The sequence below is a fragment of the Lactuca sativa genome, chromosome 5 (genome assembly GCF_002870075.4).
Source record: "Lactuca sativa cultivar Salinas chromosome 5, Lsat_Salinas_v11, whole genome shotgun sequence".
Classification (NCBI taxonomy): domain Eukaryota; kingdom Viridiplantae; phylum Streptophyta; class Magnoliopsida; order Asterales; family Asteraceae; genus Lactuca; species Lactuca sativa.
Genome location: NC_056627.2, coordinates 294,364,789 through 294,379,542, shown reverse-complemented (window position 1 = coordinate 294,379,542; position 14,754 = coordinate 294,364,789). Strand labels below are relative to the sequence as shown.

The 14,754-nt window shown below is 35.9% G+C and overlaps 1 protein-coding gene across 2 annotated transcripts; it reads right to left on the bottom strand.

The window, feature by feature from the left end:
• Nucleotides 1-370: 370 nt before the first annotated feature.
• On the bottom strand, nucleotides 371-6,912 carry LOC111910406 (alpha-aminoadipic semialdehyde synthase). 2 transcript variants are annotated; one of them, XM_023906256.3, is made up of 24 exons: nucleotides 6,607-6,912; nucleotides 6,218-6,525; nucleotides 6,055-6,141; nucleotides 5,841-5,970; nucleotides 5,578-5,751; nucleotides 5,354-5,436; nucleotides 5,050-5,154; nucleotides 4,853-4,928; nucleotides 4,310-4,481; nucleotides 4,125-4,221; nucleotides 3,870-4,030; nucleotides 3,733-3,790; nucleotides 3,511-3,651; nucleotides 3,078-3,422; nucleotides 2,849-2,995; nucleotides 2,629-2,746; nucleotides 2,428-2,557; nucleotides 2,263-2,342; nucleotides 1,583-1,741; nucleotides 1,242-1,485; nucleotides 1,053-1,161; nucleotides 819-980; nucleotides 657-726; nucleotides 371-566 (listed from the first exon to the last, which is right to left on the bottom strand). In XM_023906256.3, exons 2-24 carry the CDS (start codon nucleotides 6,464-6,466, stop codon nucleotides 514-516), a joined length of 3,150 nt encoding a protein of 1,049 aa, XP_023762024.1. In that variant the 5' UTR covers nucleotides 6,467-6,525; nucleotides 6,607-6,912; the 3' UTR covers nucleotides 371-513. The 2 variants fall into 2 exon arrangements, with proteins under 2 accessions (XP_023762024.1, XP_023762023.1); XM_023906255.3 differs by having other exon boundaries at nucleotides 6,218-6,522.
• Nucleotides 6,913-14,754: the final 7,842 nt, after the last annotated feature.

Sequence of the window (14,754 nt, the reverse complement as noted above, 5' to 3'; positions counted from 1 at the left end):
GGTTAGGGACCACTTTTAGTGGTGTCCTCGTCCCTCTTATTTCTAAAGAGATTCTAATCATATAGAAAACAAAATTTCACAATTATAACTACCTAAGATTTTCAAGATATAATAGTCTAATAGAGAAAAAAAAAAATACAACACGATAATTGGGGAAAAGAATCAAAATACAATCCCGTAATAAGAAAAAAAATGTACAACATTGTAATAGAAATAAATGAAGTGGGATGCTATAATAAATTACAGAAGTAGATGAAAGTAAATTGCTCTTTCTTGCATTTAGTCCTTTTAAATAATAAGCAATAGCATAACAAACAACCACACAAAGACACGTCCATGTATAAACTTACACAAATGTAACGAGCAAGTGTAGTATGAAAGAACCCCTTCATGTAGAATAACAATACACATGATACGTATATACATACATGATCAATCTACAATGATGAAATTATCAACTTAATTTTCATTTGTTTTTACTTTTACACCATTTGTTAATCAAGAAGACCGAAGTTAATCAATTTTCTCCATTATATTGAATCCATAAGCATGCAACATTTCGAGTGCTGCAAAATCACAAGTAAAAAGTAAGCAACATAACATAGTCTTTTTTTTATTGAATAAAATTTATTTACCACAAGTGAATTGACAATTACCTGGCTCATAAACTTCCGTATCAATAGGTCTTAAGACACCCGTACTTGTAATTTTTCCCGCAAGTAAAAGCTGTAGAATCAAAGCTATAGTTACACTTTATACCAAACACAAAACTTTTGAGGTAAAAAGTTAAAATTATTAAAGCAAAAAAGTAAATATACCAAAGCACCAATTGCTACAGGAATCCCAACTGTTAAGGCCATGCCACTTATTGTTTTCCCATTCTGAGTCCTCCCAAATTCCAATAAGGTTGCCTCATGTTTTTCTGTAGGCCGACCATTTGGGAATTCCACCACTACTTGATGATACAAAAGAACCATGTCCTGAAATATATTTTATTAATAAAAATTACCCACATTCAAGATAATATTTCATTTTAATGAATTATCAGTTACCTGTTCTGTGGTGTTATAGGCTAATCTTTCTTCCATCCGAAGGCATGTCACATCAAATGCACTTTCACAAGATGAAGGTACCTCTGTTTGCTCATAAAATCCCAAAAACCTAAAATCCATGAAGAGATTTCCATTTTTAAATAATTAATAAAAAACATGCTAATATAATATCATACAATTTATGCTTACATAATTGCTTTAGCTGTCTTGATTGCTGTTCCATTCTCTTTGCAGAATCCAAGTTCTATTATCCTTTCTGTAATAAGCTTATCTGGCTTCACAGATTCATCAAAACTCCTGCTTTCAATCTTCAACAGTTCAAATAGAAATGTTCTATACGTAGGTCTATCTTTATCTTTATTTGTAAGAATCAAACTAACATCACTTTCAAAGAAACCAATTTTTGCCAGTGTACCCATTATTTCACCAAACCCTGTGCACATAAGTTTCACATTACACCCTCTAGAACCAAAAACTTCTATATCGGCCCAATTTCCAAAAAAAATGTCAATCCAAGTTTCAAAAACTACCTTCATAACGAAGAGTGCCACGAAAAATGGTCGATGCTTCATTTTGTATCCCATATAAATCTCCATAAGTTAAGGAGTTGCGATTAGGTAGGACCTCAAGTGCAAAAGCTGGAAAATCATGCATCCGAAATTTTATAGCTGAATCATATAGATCATCTCCTGGAAATTTGCACCAACTATAAATTATTAAAAGAAATAACCAAGTAACATCGTAGGTGTCGACTTGATTTTTTGATGTTAGCAAAAAGAATAAGTAAATTACAATTTTGGTCCCCTGAGTATAGCTGATTTTTGGGATTTTGTTCCCAAAAAGTTCTCTTGCAATTTTTGTCCCAAAAAGTACTCTTACAATCCTTATTTTAGGTTCTTGTAACGTTTTTAGTCCTTGTACCAACTGAAATGACTAGTTTTTAGTCCTTGTTCTAAGTAAAATAACTAGTTTTAGTCCCTGTGTATAGCTGATTTTTGCAATTTTGGTCCCAAAATAGACATTTTATTGGAATATGGAACAAGGAAGTTACAAAAACCTAAATTAAGGACCAAAACTGCAAGAGAAGAACCAAAGTTTTAAAAAATTTTTTTAGCTAATATCAGGGACCAAAAATGTAATTTACTTAAAAATGAAATTTCCAAGGTGCATTTATGTAGAATTGGGGTGTTCTTCATCTAGGGTTTCCTACCATCAACATGTACAATTCCTCCATCTTTTCTGTAGGTGGCAGGATTGCGTCCAGCTCGTATAGCTCCAGCTGGATTCCAGCTGAAAGTGTTTTGTAACACATAAAATGTTTATTTTCAACTGTTAATATTGGCATCAAAATGACTCATAGAGAATTAGAAGCTACCTGAACTTGTAAGCTAATGGATTATTTGCTGCAGCAGGGGATGGAATACCTCCACAATTGGAAACAAAAGACCTGATTTTCCCTCCTTGGGCATGTGCTTCGTTGATCATCTTCATTGCCATCATATGATCTGAAGGGCATAAAAGTCATTATGCAATGATAAACACCACCATGCTTAGAAGAAGCAGAAAGAAAAATGACCTATTCCAGGATCCAACCCCATTTCACCAAGAATTGTAATGCCACAATCTTTGGCTGCTTCATGTAGCTTGTAAATTGAATCATTAATGTAGCTAGCAGTCACAAGATGTTTTTTAAGCTGCATTAAAAACAAATGTTCTTTAACAAAACAAGAAACAATAAAACCATAAGAAAATTTGCTAGATCATAGATCCAAAAAACCAAAAGGAAAGTGAAATACCTCAATGCAGACATTAGCTATGGTGGAATGAAAACTTGGAGGCAATAGACTGATAACAAGATCAACCTGCATGATGTACTTATAGAGACTATCATGATCCATCACATCCAGCTGGCATGCAATTGCATAGGGTATACCTTCAGTTATCTGCATTCAAATAATCAATCACAATGGCAAATTGGTAACTTAACAGTACCAAAAAAGCTAGGTACCAAAAACTTCATTATACCTCCTCTGCATCCTTAAGAAAAAGTGATGCAACAATAACTTGAATACTATTCTGCTCTCCAAATTCACCTATTCTACATGATTTTAACCATTCTGGAGACGAATCACTTCCAATTGATGCCAAAAGTTCAACAGCAGGTTGACAAACACGCCCTGCACCTAACACAAGAACCGTGTTCTTTTTTGAACCATATCCTAATTTGACAAAACTATCCTTCACTTCACCAACTTTCAGTGCAAACATGTTTGTTTTTCCATTGGGAATTCCATGACCTTCTTTAGGTTTTGCTATAGAAGTCAAAGTATCAACTATTTTATCAAGAACAACACTATCATCTGCACCAACCTGGTAACAATGACATTGAAAAGTCAACACTCAACACATCACAAGAAAGAGATTATGTGATATGTCACACACACACACACACTCTTACTTCGAGTTCTGAGTAAGATGTAGAGTCTGTGCATTGACCAACTTGACATTTGACCAGGTGAAAAGAGCCACCAGCAGCTTCAATTATATCCAAGGCTTCATTAATCAGAAACTTGTCAAACAGATGACCACTAAGAGAAACCTGTAGAAGTCGAACTATCAATAATTATAAAGTCAAAAAGGTAAAACGATAATGAAGCATGATAGATAGATAGAAACAAACCAGCATAGTGTATCTATTCTTAAAAGATCCAAAGTTGGCAACATCCTCAGACACTTCTCTGTAAATAAATATGGGAAAAGTTTTTTTTAATAAAGCAAACATAATATCGAATGAAAACATATTTGTGAAAAACTTACTGTGAGTTCCTCATTCGGGGAATATATTCGTATAAGTGAGTGAGAGCTCCTTTATGTGCTATACAAGCTCTCTTTAAGTGAACAGGTAGATCTTCTAGATCTTTTGAAGAAGCTAAACTCCCAATAAAATTGGAAAGTACATCACCAAAATGTTGTGAAGCCTTTATGACAGATGCTACCATGTTAGATGCCATGATACCAAAAAATAAAACATTTAACTAGAAAAAGACTAGTAAGGTACAAGTTTCACAGCACCTCTTTGGCAAACTCAGTAGGGAGAATGTCAACAGCTAAACAAATTACGCCATCGCCCTCCACGTCATCATGATACGAGTCCCCAGATGGATCATATCTAGTAGCCAAAAATGTGTATTACTATCAAGGGGTACAAAAGTGAAGTTCCACAATATGAGTTGAAGAGAAATGGATTATAGATATACCTGAAAAGAGGTGAATCAATTGATGTGGATTTGTTTATAAATTCTATGGATCCTCCTATATCACAAGTTATATCACAAATCCCAACAAGTGGACAGCCTTTATGTGTTAAATCTTGTAGTTGCTTGGTAGTCAATAAGCGAGGGTATCTTTTCTCCCAATACATGCAATTAACTGCTCAAGGGGCATAACATCATTTAAGTATTTGACAGATAGAGCATGATAAATAATAAATAGGTCAGATAATTGAAGGAACTAAACTAATTCCATAATAGTGGATGTTATCCAATCAGAAAAAGGTATTGTGGATAGTGTGGTAGTGGGGTAGTGGGTAGCCTCCAATAAAAAAATTGGTTGGTGGATGATATCCACTATGTGGAAAGTGGGATGTTTAACACAACACTAATTGCCTCCAAATTAAAGAGAATGTCTATGCAAGTGTTAAGACTAATTTTCATGTAAATGGAGAAATGCCTCTATGCACCAAGGAAATGTAGCCTTAGTTTAGTAACAAAAACAAAATAACTGAAAAAATGGCTGCATACCTATAACAGATGCATATGGAGCAACCTTCTCATGAAAAACTGGTCTGTAGCGCTCAGGATGTGCATAGTAATCAACCTGGAATGGAAATTCTGGTAGTCAACATACATTGCATAAAGTAATATAATGATAATTGATACCAATGTGAGGCAAAGAAGAAGGAACTTAAAAATTAATGCATAAAACCAATGTTACGTACTTTATCAAAAACTTCATTGGGATCATTGTGTTCAACCATGTCTTCACTAGTCACAATACAGCCATACACTTGGAAAGCCCGTTTAGGTTGACAAAGATCCACGCCCTAAGCAACATGAATAAATACCAACACAATGAGTCAAATTTATCTCATCATTCCTAAAAGCAATGTACATTTACATTTTGAAGAGAAAAATTAGCAACAGATGTAACAATTGGACATAGTAGGTTGAGTTTCTTCAACATTCTCCATGTCACACAGATACATATAAGAAAAGAGAGATGATAAATAAGGCCAACATTACCTTGTCAAATAGTCTTGGAAGTTTACTTGAATCCACAAATGTATGAGGAAGAAGCTTGAATATTTCTTGAGCTCCAAGAGAAACTAAAACGTGAATCAAAAAATAAATTACCATCTAAAGTCCTTGATAAGATTCTATTACAGGAAAGAAGCTAGAGCCTAGAACTAAGTTAACATTGTGTACAAAGAGACAAAGTAATACATCAAAAGAGCAATTAGTAATACCATTTCCAGAACCAGTGAAAATAAAAACTAAAGGAGAAATGCTTGAAGGCAATCCGGTAGTAGCTATCTCTTCACCCACAGAAACAACTGCAGCTTTTGCAGCAGCCAATGATGGATACATATAAGATGAACCTAGTGACAGGAATGGTGTTGAATATCCAAGACTTAGATACCCTGAAAAAGAGTGAATCAATAAATATATCATTGGACTCATTTATGGGTAAATGCTAGAAAAGGAAAAAGATTCAGTTCATGTTGCTTACTTCTTCCCAATCCACTTAAAAAGTCAATAAGTCCAGCTCTACCAGCAAACTTGCCAAATGCAAGTAATCTCTTCCCTTTATCTCCAACTATGAGCTCATAATCAAACAAAGATGCCCTCTCATCCAAGATCTACACATCAAAAAGAATGTTGTTAATAACACCAGAACCATCAGTATAACATGGTGTTATTTTGATGGAGAAAGAACATCATACTTTATCTAGCAAAGGCATATTCTCTTTTTGTGCTTTGTGAGTATGGGAGAAAAATGCATATGCTCTGTCAGGGAGAATCATCTCCAACTGCAGCAAAGGAAAAACGTTATTCTGTAATGTGAATTTTGTTGTGTAAGAATACAATTATGTCAGATTATAGCACCTTTGGTTGCTTGATACCCAATATGAGACCACAGTCGGATAAATCCTCAGAAATCTCACAGCCAACATCCTCATACAGAGCATCATGATGTATCCGCTTTGTTGATGGCTGTACAATAATGCGTGTCACTTCCACTTTACCCTTCCCACTGTGCAGAAGTCTAGCACAGTGTGATGGCGTTAAAGGAACCCTTCTTTCCCACTTGTTTGTAGACTCTGAAAGGATCCCGATAACTCCATTGCCATGCATGATAACTTCCCCCTTCTTTCCAAGTACTAACTATCTGTATTTCAATCCGACAATCTCTGCTAATCACGAAACCAAATATCAATAGAATTATTAATCTGTTTGATTGGATTACTAACAGAAAAATAGGTAGCCAAACCAACCTGCTTCTTTTTTCCTTAAAAGGATGAGACAGTCGCTGCAGAAGGATATTCTGCTTAGGGATCGCATTAGGATCAACGCAGCAGATATACATAAGAAAAGACAGTAAACATCGTAGGTGATTCATACTGACGTGTGCGTTTGGCGATGAAAGGGATAGGGCAGCAAAGAGCACGAGATAATGATGATCAAGATGACTACAAACGTGTGAAAGCTTCCCACGATTATATTAATTTCTTCATTGAAAAATGTCTATAATGCAATGGATTGTTGCCAACTGTCCCGAGATCCACATGATACTGTTAATAGATTGTCGAGTACATAAGTGAGAAACCTCCCCACGACAAAGCCATCTCTCATCAAACTCAACAACTTTCCAATATTTTACTCCGAGTGGCCCTGATGCTAGTCGTTTTGCGATTGAGTTTTGTCAGGACGTCTCCTCCCATTCAGCGCTCCACATTTGTTTCTGTTTTACCTACTTCTCCGTTCTTATCAACGCCTCTAACCTTTTTCAGCTTTTCTACATGTCTTTGTTTGAACTTCGAATCGGTGATTACGTCAACGTCTACAGCGTTTTCGATTCTTTGATTTCACCACTGATATGTTCCATCCTCTGATTTTATTCGGGATTTCATTGTACTCTTTTCCAATTTCTATGTTCAATTTCTTCAATTTCGTCAAATTCATTGTAATTTTTTTTTGGTCCAGAACCGGATAAATGGTTTTTTTAGCTTTTTTTTTTTCTTTTTTTTTTTTAATTTGGAGACCATCAAATTGAAAAGTTTATTTTATCTTTTTAATTTTTTTCTCGTTATTTTTAGAATAAATTACACGAATGGTCCCTATGGTTTAGGGTAATTTATGCATTTGATCCATAACTTATTTTTTTAACTCGGAAGGTCCCTACTGTTTGTTTTTGTTACATGCTTGGTCCCTGTCTTACCTAAAAAAACTATTTTGCCCTTGATTTTATAAAAATATTTAAATAAACACACCCCAATTCCAACCCCCCCTCACCTTACCTTATCTATCCCACAATTTTTTCCTATTTAAATAATAGACTTTTTAGATAAGATGGGGACCAATCGCGTAGCAAAAACAAACAGTAGGGACCAAGCGCGTAACAAAAACAAACAATAGGGACTTTTCAAGTTAAAAAAATAAGTTAGAGACCAAGCGCGCAAATTACTCCAAACCATATGGTCCCTTTGGTTATGTCAAAATTGTCACTTTGGGCCAAACAGGTATGAACTAGCATTTCATGGTCCAAAGGTTTTTATTTTCTTGCTACTTTGGTCTAATTTACTCTAAACTTTTTTATAATGATGATTTTGCCCTGGTTTTACTTTTTCAATTTTTATTTATTTATTTATTTATATAGTTTAATATTTAAAAGAAAAAGAAAAAAGAAAATACCTCTCTCTCTCTCTCTTTTAACAAAAAAATAGTTGACCCAGTCATTTCTCACTCTCTTCCTCCGACGAAGAAAGGAGGTTGCCAACCACCACCTTCGCAGTCCCTCCCCGCCTCCCTCCGGTCGTGTAGCACCACCAAACACCCATCCCTTCACCTACTGCTTCGTTGTTCTCAACTCCAACAAATTGACCATCCCAACTCTAACAAATCGACTTAGCCACCAAGAAATGAAAACCCAAGCCGCCAATAAACCCTAACTTTTGAGTTTGCAGTGGCTCAACCATCGTCTTTGTCGAGTTGCTAGGGTTTGCAGCGGCTTCAAAGACGATTATTAGAAAGGCATCAAAACCCCCAAGGGTTTTCAACATTGTCGTGCTCGTCGTAACAGGTGTAGATCAGCGTCGTCCTACCAGATCTGCAACATTGTCGGATTTGTGGTTGTATGAAGGTGAAGATTCGTTAAACACCCTATCTTACCAGATCTCCACCTCGAGTGTCGGAAGCCACTGCCGACAACTACTACGTCGTCGTTGACTTGCTCTCACCTTCACCATTTTAGGGTTTTCAAACCCTAGCTCCGTCTGACCCCTTTCGTTAAAAACCCTAGCTTTGTTTGGAGAAGCTCCAACGATCGTATAATCGCCTGTCATCGCTGGAGATATTTGTTCGTCGTAGTTCATCCGTTGTATCGTCGCCGCCATCCTTTTTTTGTTTTCAAATCAGAAAACACTTTTGATACATTTTGACTGGTAGTGGTGGTTGTAGCCTTCTCAGTCTAGATCTGTAGGTCGATTCGCCTTTCATATGATGCTAGGGTGTTAGTGGAGGTATTCACAAGTGTTGTTGTCGCGTTGATCAATGGTGGTGGTGGAGTTGATCGGTGGTCATGGGTGTGGCGGCGATGACCGGTGGTTTTGGAGGATTCTAGCAAAAAGAGGTGAGCAATACATGTAGGAGAGAGAGAGAGAGAGAGAGAGAGATAGTGGTATTTTTTGTTTTTCTTTTAAATATTAAACTATATAAATAAATAAAACTAAAAGAGCAAAACCAAGGGCAAAATCGTCATTACAAAAAAGTTTAAAATAAATTGGACCAAAGTGGCAAGATAATGAAAACTTTTTAACCATGAGTGCTAGTCCAAACCTATTTGGCCCAAAGTGACAATTTCGACCTAACCACGGAGACTATTCTTGCAATTTTGTCTTAATTGTTTTATAATTTCTATTATTAAAAAATGGTAAAACAACTAATATTGTAGTCCATTTCTTATGACACAATTAACAATTTAGTTATCTCTCACTTCGCATCGGAGACCATCTTCCACCTATCAAACATAAGCTTGCCTTTCCTTCTCCAACGACTTTTACCTTCGACAACTCTCAATTCCGCCAAAAAATTACTCAAAATGATAAAATAAATGTCAAAATTATATTTAAAATGGTAAAAATAGACATTCCAAACTTAGTGATAACCAAATTCACAAAGAAACATGTTCAAAATGACCATTTATCCAATTTTGTGAGGACCAAAACCTTGAAAAAAACGCAAAACTAAGGGATTATTTTTGCATTTTTGTCTTGTTTATTTAAAACTAGGCTATAATTTGTGTAGTATATGGTTTTGAATTAATAAATATAATAAAAATTAATAATAAATTTGTAAATAAGTATTTTTTGGAAATTTATATACTCTTTTTAACGAAATGTATAATTGTTAATTATATATACATCTAAATTTTGGAATGAAAAAATGGAAAGTTATATTTTGATGTTTTAAATTTTAGCTACATTAATTTATAATATTGGCATGATCCTTTATATATTAAAATTATATAAAAAGTGGAAAACTTTTAATGGTTAAGAGTTTGGTCAGAAATCTTTGTGATATTGACAGTTTTGGTCATCCTTATAAATAAAAAAAATTTGGTGGTTAAGACTTATTATTTGCAGAATTCTACCACCTCTAAGTTCAAATGATTTTAGTTCAGCTACATAACATTTGACACTATTTTTCAACACCACTGAATTAAACCTAAAGATTAACATGATTGAATGCTTGATATGTGTATAATTAGTTCATATTAAGTATAGATTTTTATTCATTTATTAGCTAAATTATTGCATTTTATGGACAAAAGGTACTTAAAAGTGTTTGAATTATATTTTCAGTCCAAAAATGAAGCTCGGAAGCAAAAGGAAGCAGGAGAAGCGGTTAAGAGCTCGAGAATGGAACAAAGAAGAAAAACATTAAAAATAACACCTACTCGGCGAGTAGGGTCGACTACTCGGTGAGTCCAAGCGAAGATTCGAGAAGATAAAGACTCGGGATCCCAGAGACTTATCACAATACGGGGACTGAGAGATGGACTCGACGAGTCGCCACCTGACTCGACGAGTCGATTCGTATATATAAAGATAACTCCACAGAACGATGGAAGAGAATTCTGGAACGATTCAGAAAAGTTTAGCTGCGATCAAGAAGTCAGAAAAACCCTAGAAGACGAAGTCATAAGCTAGAATTCAATCCCGAAGAAGAACTGAGGCAAATTTCATCATTCCACTTAATCATTTGTTTTGTCATTATGGTTAAACAATTAGACTCTGTTTGTTTGTTGTTATTTACTTCAATTATGAGCTAAAACCTTTAGACTTCTGTTTGGGGATACAAAATTGATAATATGGTCATTTTGATATGTGTATAATTAGTTCATATTAAGTATAGATTTTTATTCATTTATTAGCTAAGTTATTGCATTTTATGGACAAAAGGTACTTAAAAGTGTTTGAATTATATTTTCAGTCCAAAAATGAAGCTCGGAAGCAGAAGGAAGCAGGAGAAGCGGTTGAGAGCTCGAGAATGGAACAAAGAAGAAAAACACTAAAAATAGCACCTACTCGGCGAGTAGGGTCAACTACTCGGCGAGTCCAAGCGAAGATTCGAGAAGATAAAGACTCGGGATCCCAGAGACTTATCACAATACGGGGACTGAGAGATGGACTCGACGAGTCGCCACTTGACTCGACGAGTCGATTCGTATATATAAAGATAACTCCACAGAACGATGGAAGAGAATTCTAGAACGATTCAGAAGAGTTTAGCTGCGATCAAGAAGTCAGAAAAACCCTAGAAGACGAAGTCATAAGCTAGAACTCAATCCCGAAGGAGAATTGAGGCAAATTTCATCATTTCACTTAATCTTTTGTTTTATCATTATGGTTAAACAATTAGACTCTGTTTGTTTACTGTTATTTACTTCAATTATGAGCTAAAACCTTTAGACTTCTGTTTGGGGATACAAAATTGATAATATGGTTTGATTGATTGGTAGGATTAATTCTAAGTTGGTGATTTTTGTTATTTTAGCTTGCTAAAGAACCTTGTGTGTGAATAATAATTAATTTTCTGTTAATAGGAAGATAATTGATTAGCATGAACATCTATTGATTATCAATCTCATATGCTAAGTGATCACTTTGTCATAGGTCTAGGATTAATGAACATGAAACTAAAGTTAATAAGAAAATTGAGTAAATTCATGTGCAAGCTTGTGTGATGACCATCAACAAGAAGTTAATTAAAAGATTAAATTAGTTAACTATTGCAAGTCTAAATTAACCTGAATAATTAATCTAGTAAATCTAATTAAATTAGACAACTGGCCACTGTTTAAGTTAGTTTATTTGCTAAGGATTAGTGTAGTGAATGCGAATCTAATCACTTGAATCGGTAACCAACAAAAGAATTAATCCATTGCTCCATTACCTTGAAATCAACCATAGGATCAATTGAGTTGAACTAAACAGAAGTTCCTTCCCATTATTGAATCTAGTTAGTTCTTTGTTTTCTAGTTTTTAAATTAGTAATAGTTAGCAAGTTTCTAGTCTTGTAAAACTAGAGAAAACCCCCTACTTATTAATTAATCTAGATAGAATTAGTTTTTAGTTTTAATTTGCCGTTCCCTGTGTTCGATACCCTACTTATTCAACTATACCACAATTGATAGGTTCACTGCCTTTGTGTGTTATTTTATAATTAAAAGTAGGTTTAAAACTAAGTGAGTTTGCACACATCAAGTTTTTGGCGCCATTGCCGGGGAACGGTTCTAAAAATTAACATTAAATTCTAATTTAATCGATCCTTTGTGTTGGATTTATCTTACACAAAGTTATTTAAAAGGTAATCCAGTAAGTAGAATTAGTTTTAATAATATTAGTCAAGAATTAATAAGAATTAATTTTGTGGCTAAAAGAGATTAATTAAATAAAGGGGACTGATATTGCAATTATATGATAGTTTGAATTGGGCTATGGATTCCTAATGGAAAGGGCATTGGACGAAATATATGGGAAGCCCATATGATTTCCATCCAAGGGCTTTCTAGGGAACTCCATGGGTTGCTTAAGGCCTAAGCAAAGAATCAAGGTTTCACCTGAAACCCTAGCAGCCCACACAAGTATATAATGACCCCTAAGGCTCCTAAAAACGTGGCTAAGTGATCTTTAAGGGTTCTTGGACATTTTTGTGCCTTCTCCTCCTTCTCCTAATTTATCTTGTTGCTCATGGTGTTTGTGACTCCATTAGAGGTGCAACATTTGAGGAACTAGGCTTTCAGATGTCAATTAAAAGAAGAATTTAGATTGTTATTGCAACATAACAATCAACGTAAGATCTAAACTCTATTCATTTGTCAATTTCGATTATTGTATGCTAGAATTAGGGTTTATGAGCTTTGAATGATTATCACATGTATATTAGACAAACTAGATCCAAAGCTTTAGGGTTTGCATGTACACCATAGGATTGATGTAGGGCTCAAAACCCATCATCTTCGGCATATAGATCCAACTCATAGGGGTCCGTAGCGGAGTCGGGCCTATATAGCTCTAGGCGGGTAGGACCCGTGGGTGAGGCAGCTTTGTGGTATAGATGAGTGGGACCCGTGGTCGAGGCCTGTGTGATTTTGGCAATACAGGGGAAACCTGGTTGATACCGTTGAGTCAAGGATTTGGATCTTGAGTCGCATGATTAGGTAGTTGTCAGTGTCTGACGTAGAGAGGTTTATAGGCTGGGTAGCTTTGTTATTTGGACTCTTGGGAACTTGGTGGTTGGACCAGGTTCGAGCCTAGTAGTCCCAGCGTTGGTTTGGAAACCTTTACATCTCGATCTAGAAAGGGTTGTCATTATCAAAAGGTGTTAGGTGAAATTCAAGTGTAGATCTGTGGATGTCGGGTTATGAGATGAGTAGCGGGTTGGTTTTTGGGGTAAGATATCGAATCGGGTATCGTGAATGTTTTGTGCATAATTTTTGTTTCGTGGGTTGAGGATCAGGGTATCTGTGTGTCGAGGGCATCGATCAAAGGGTTCAAGGGTGATGAATGGATTCAATTTTGATGATAGATTAAGCTCTTGTGATTGTGACTTGGAATGGTTCTATTGGTAAAGGGCATCAAGATAAGTCAAGGCGGTATTATTAATTTGGAACTCGAGTGTGGAGTAGCTTGTTATTCCGAGGATAGGTCAATTGCAGATGGGTTTGGATAATCTTAGAGTAAATGACTTGATCCTGTTGTGCAGCTCTCGTATGAGTTTAACTGTTGCAAGGACGAGTCTCCTACTTGAAGGATTATATGAGCCTTGGTCAAGTATACATGTTCTGCAAAGATAATTGGTCAGTGATTATGTTTCTAATGGGAATTTCAAAAACAAGAAGTTGAGTAGTCAATTGGGAAACTAATGGGACAGATTCAACATTGGTGCAGTATGGGCGGTATGTCATGGAGTTAGACCCTCTCGAGACTTCATATTTCAGGTTGAGAAGTTGTGGTTATTTCGCAATGGATTACTGTCGGATGGTGAAGGGATTCGTTCATCTGCGGGTTGGAGAGCCTTGCGAGGGTTGGTTTCGGTTGCTTTGGGGAAGGTCGTGGTATGCTCGAGGTTGTTTCCCAAGTTGTTGGCTTGCTAGAATTGGTAAGGAATGATTTCCAGGAAAAAAAATCTAATTTAAGTGGGGGATAATTCTAACATTCCATTTAAAATTAAATGAAATAAGAAAATAAATAATAAACCCTAAACCCCGATATATAAATCATATTATTTTATTGTAACCCTACATCCTTAAAATTTTAGCAGGGCGTTGGTTTCGGGAGTTAAAATGTCACAATTTTTTAATATTGGGGGTTAAGTGTAATTTTCAGAGTGGTTTTGTAAAGATTTTAGAAGGCAGGGGGTGTTTGGTAAGTTTGGGAGTTAATCTGAAAAATATCTTGTAGAGAGGGACCAAACTTGGAAAGAAGGGATTTAAGTTTGTAAGAAGGCACGAGATTAAACCGACACTCCTTCCCTCTCGTTTTAATGATACAAACCCTAACTCTAGCTCTTTCTTTCTCTCTCTCTCTCTCTCTCCAGTCGCCACCATTTTGAATCCTTCTCAGCCGCCACCAGCTACCTTGCCGTTGAACGCCACCACTACAACCCCGCTGCCGGTGATGTCGTGAGCAGCCAGGAGAACTACTGATGATCGAAGAATGAGTTGTGGACGTCGATGTATGGGTCGTGAGCGATTGGAAACTCTCGGTAAGGATAATCACAACCCACCTCTCCTCTTCTTTTTTGTGAGCATGACGTTGCGTACGTCGTTGCTATCGCTGTCGGCCTTGGTCACTGTTTCTGTTGATTCCAGCGTTATCAGTCGCCTAGTTGGCGATTGAGGGTTATGGTCTCGTGTCGTG

Bases quoted from the DNA above. Each gene is read 5' to 3' on its own strand.
- LOC111910406 (XM_023906256.3), bottom strand. From the start codon at position 6,466: ATGCATGGCAATGGAGTTATCGGGATCCTTTCAGAGTCTACAAACAAG. The intron at 5,971-6,054 runs GTATGATGTTCT...TTTGATGTGTAG, and splicing joins ATATGCCTTTGCTAGATAAA to ATCTTGGATGAGAGGGCATC. The intron at 981-1,052 runs GTAACTGATAAT...AATATATTTCAG, and splicing joins CCTATAACACCACAGAACAG to GACATGGTTCTTTTGTATCA.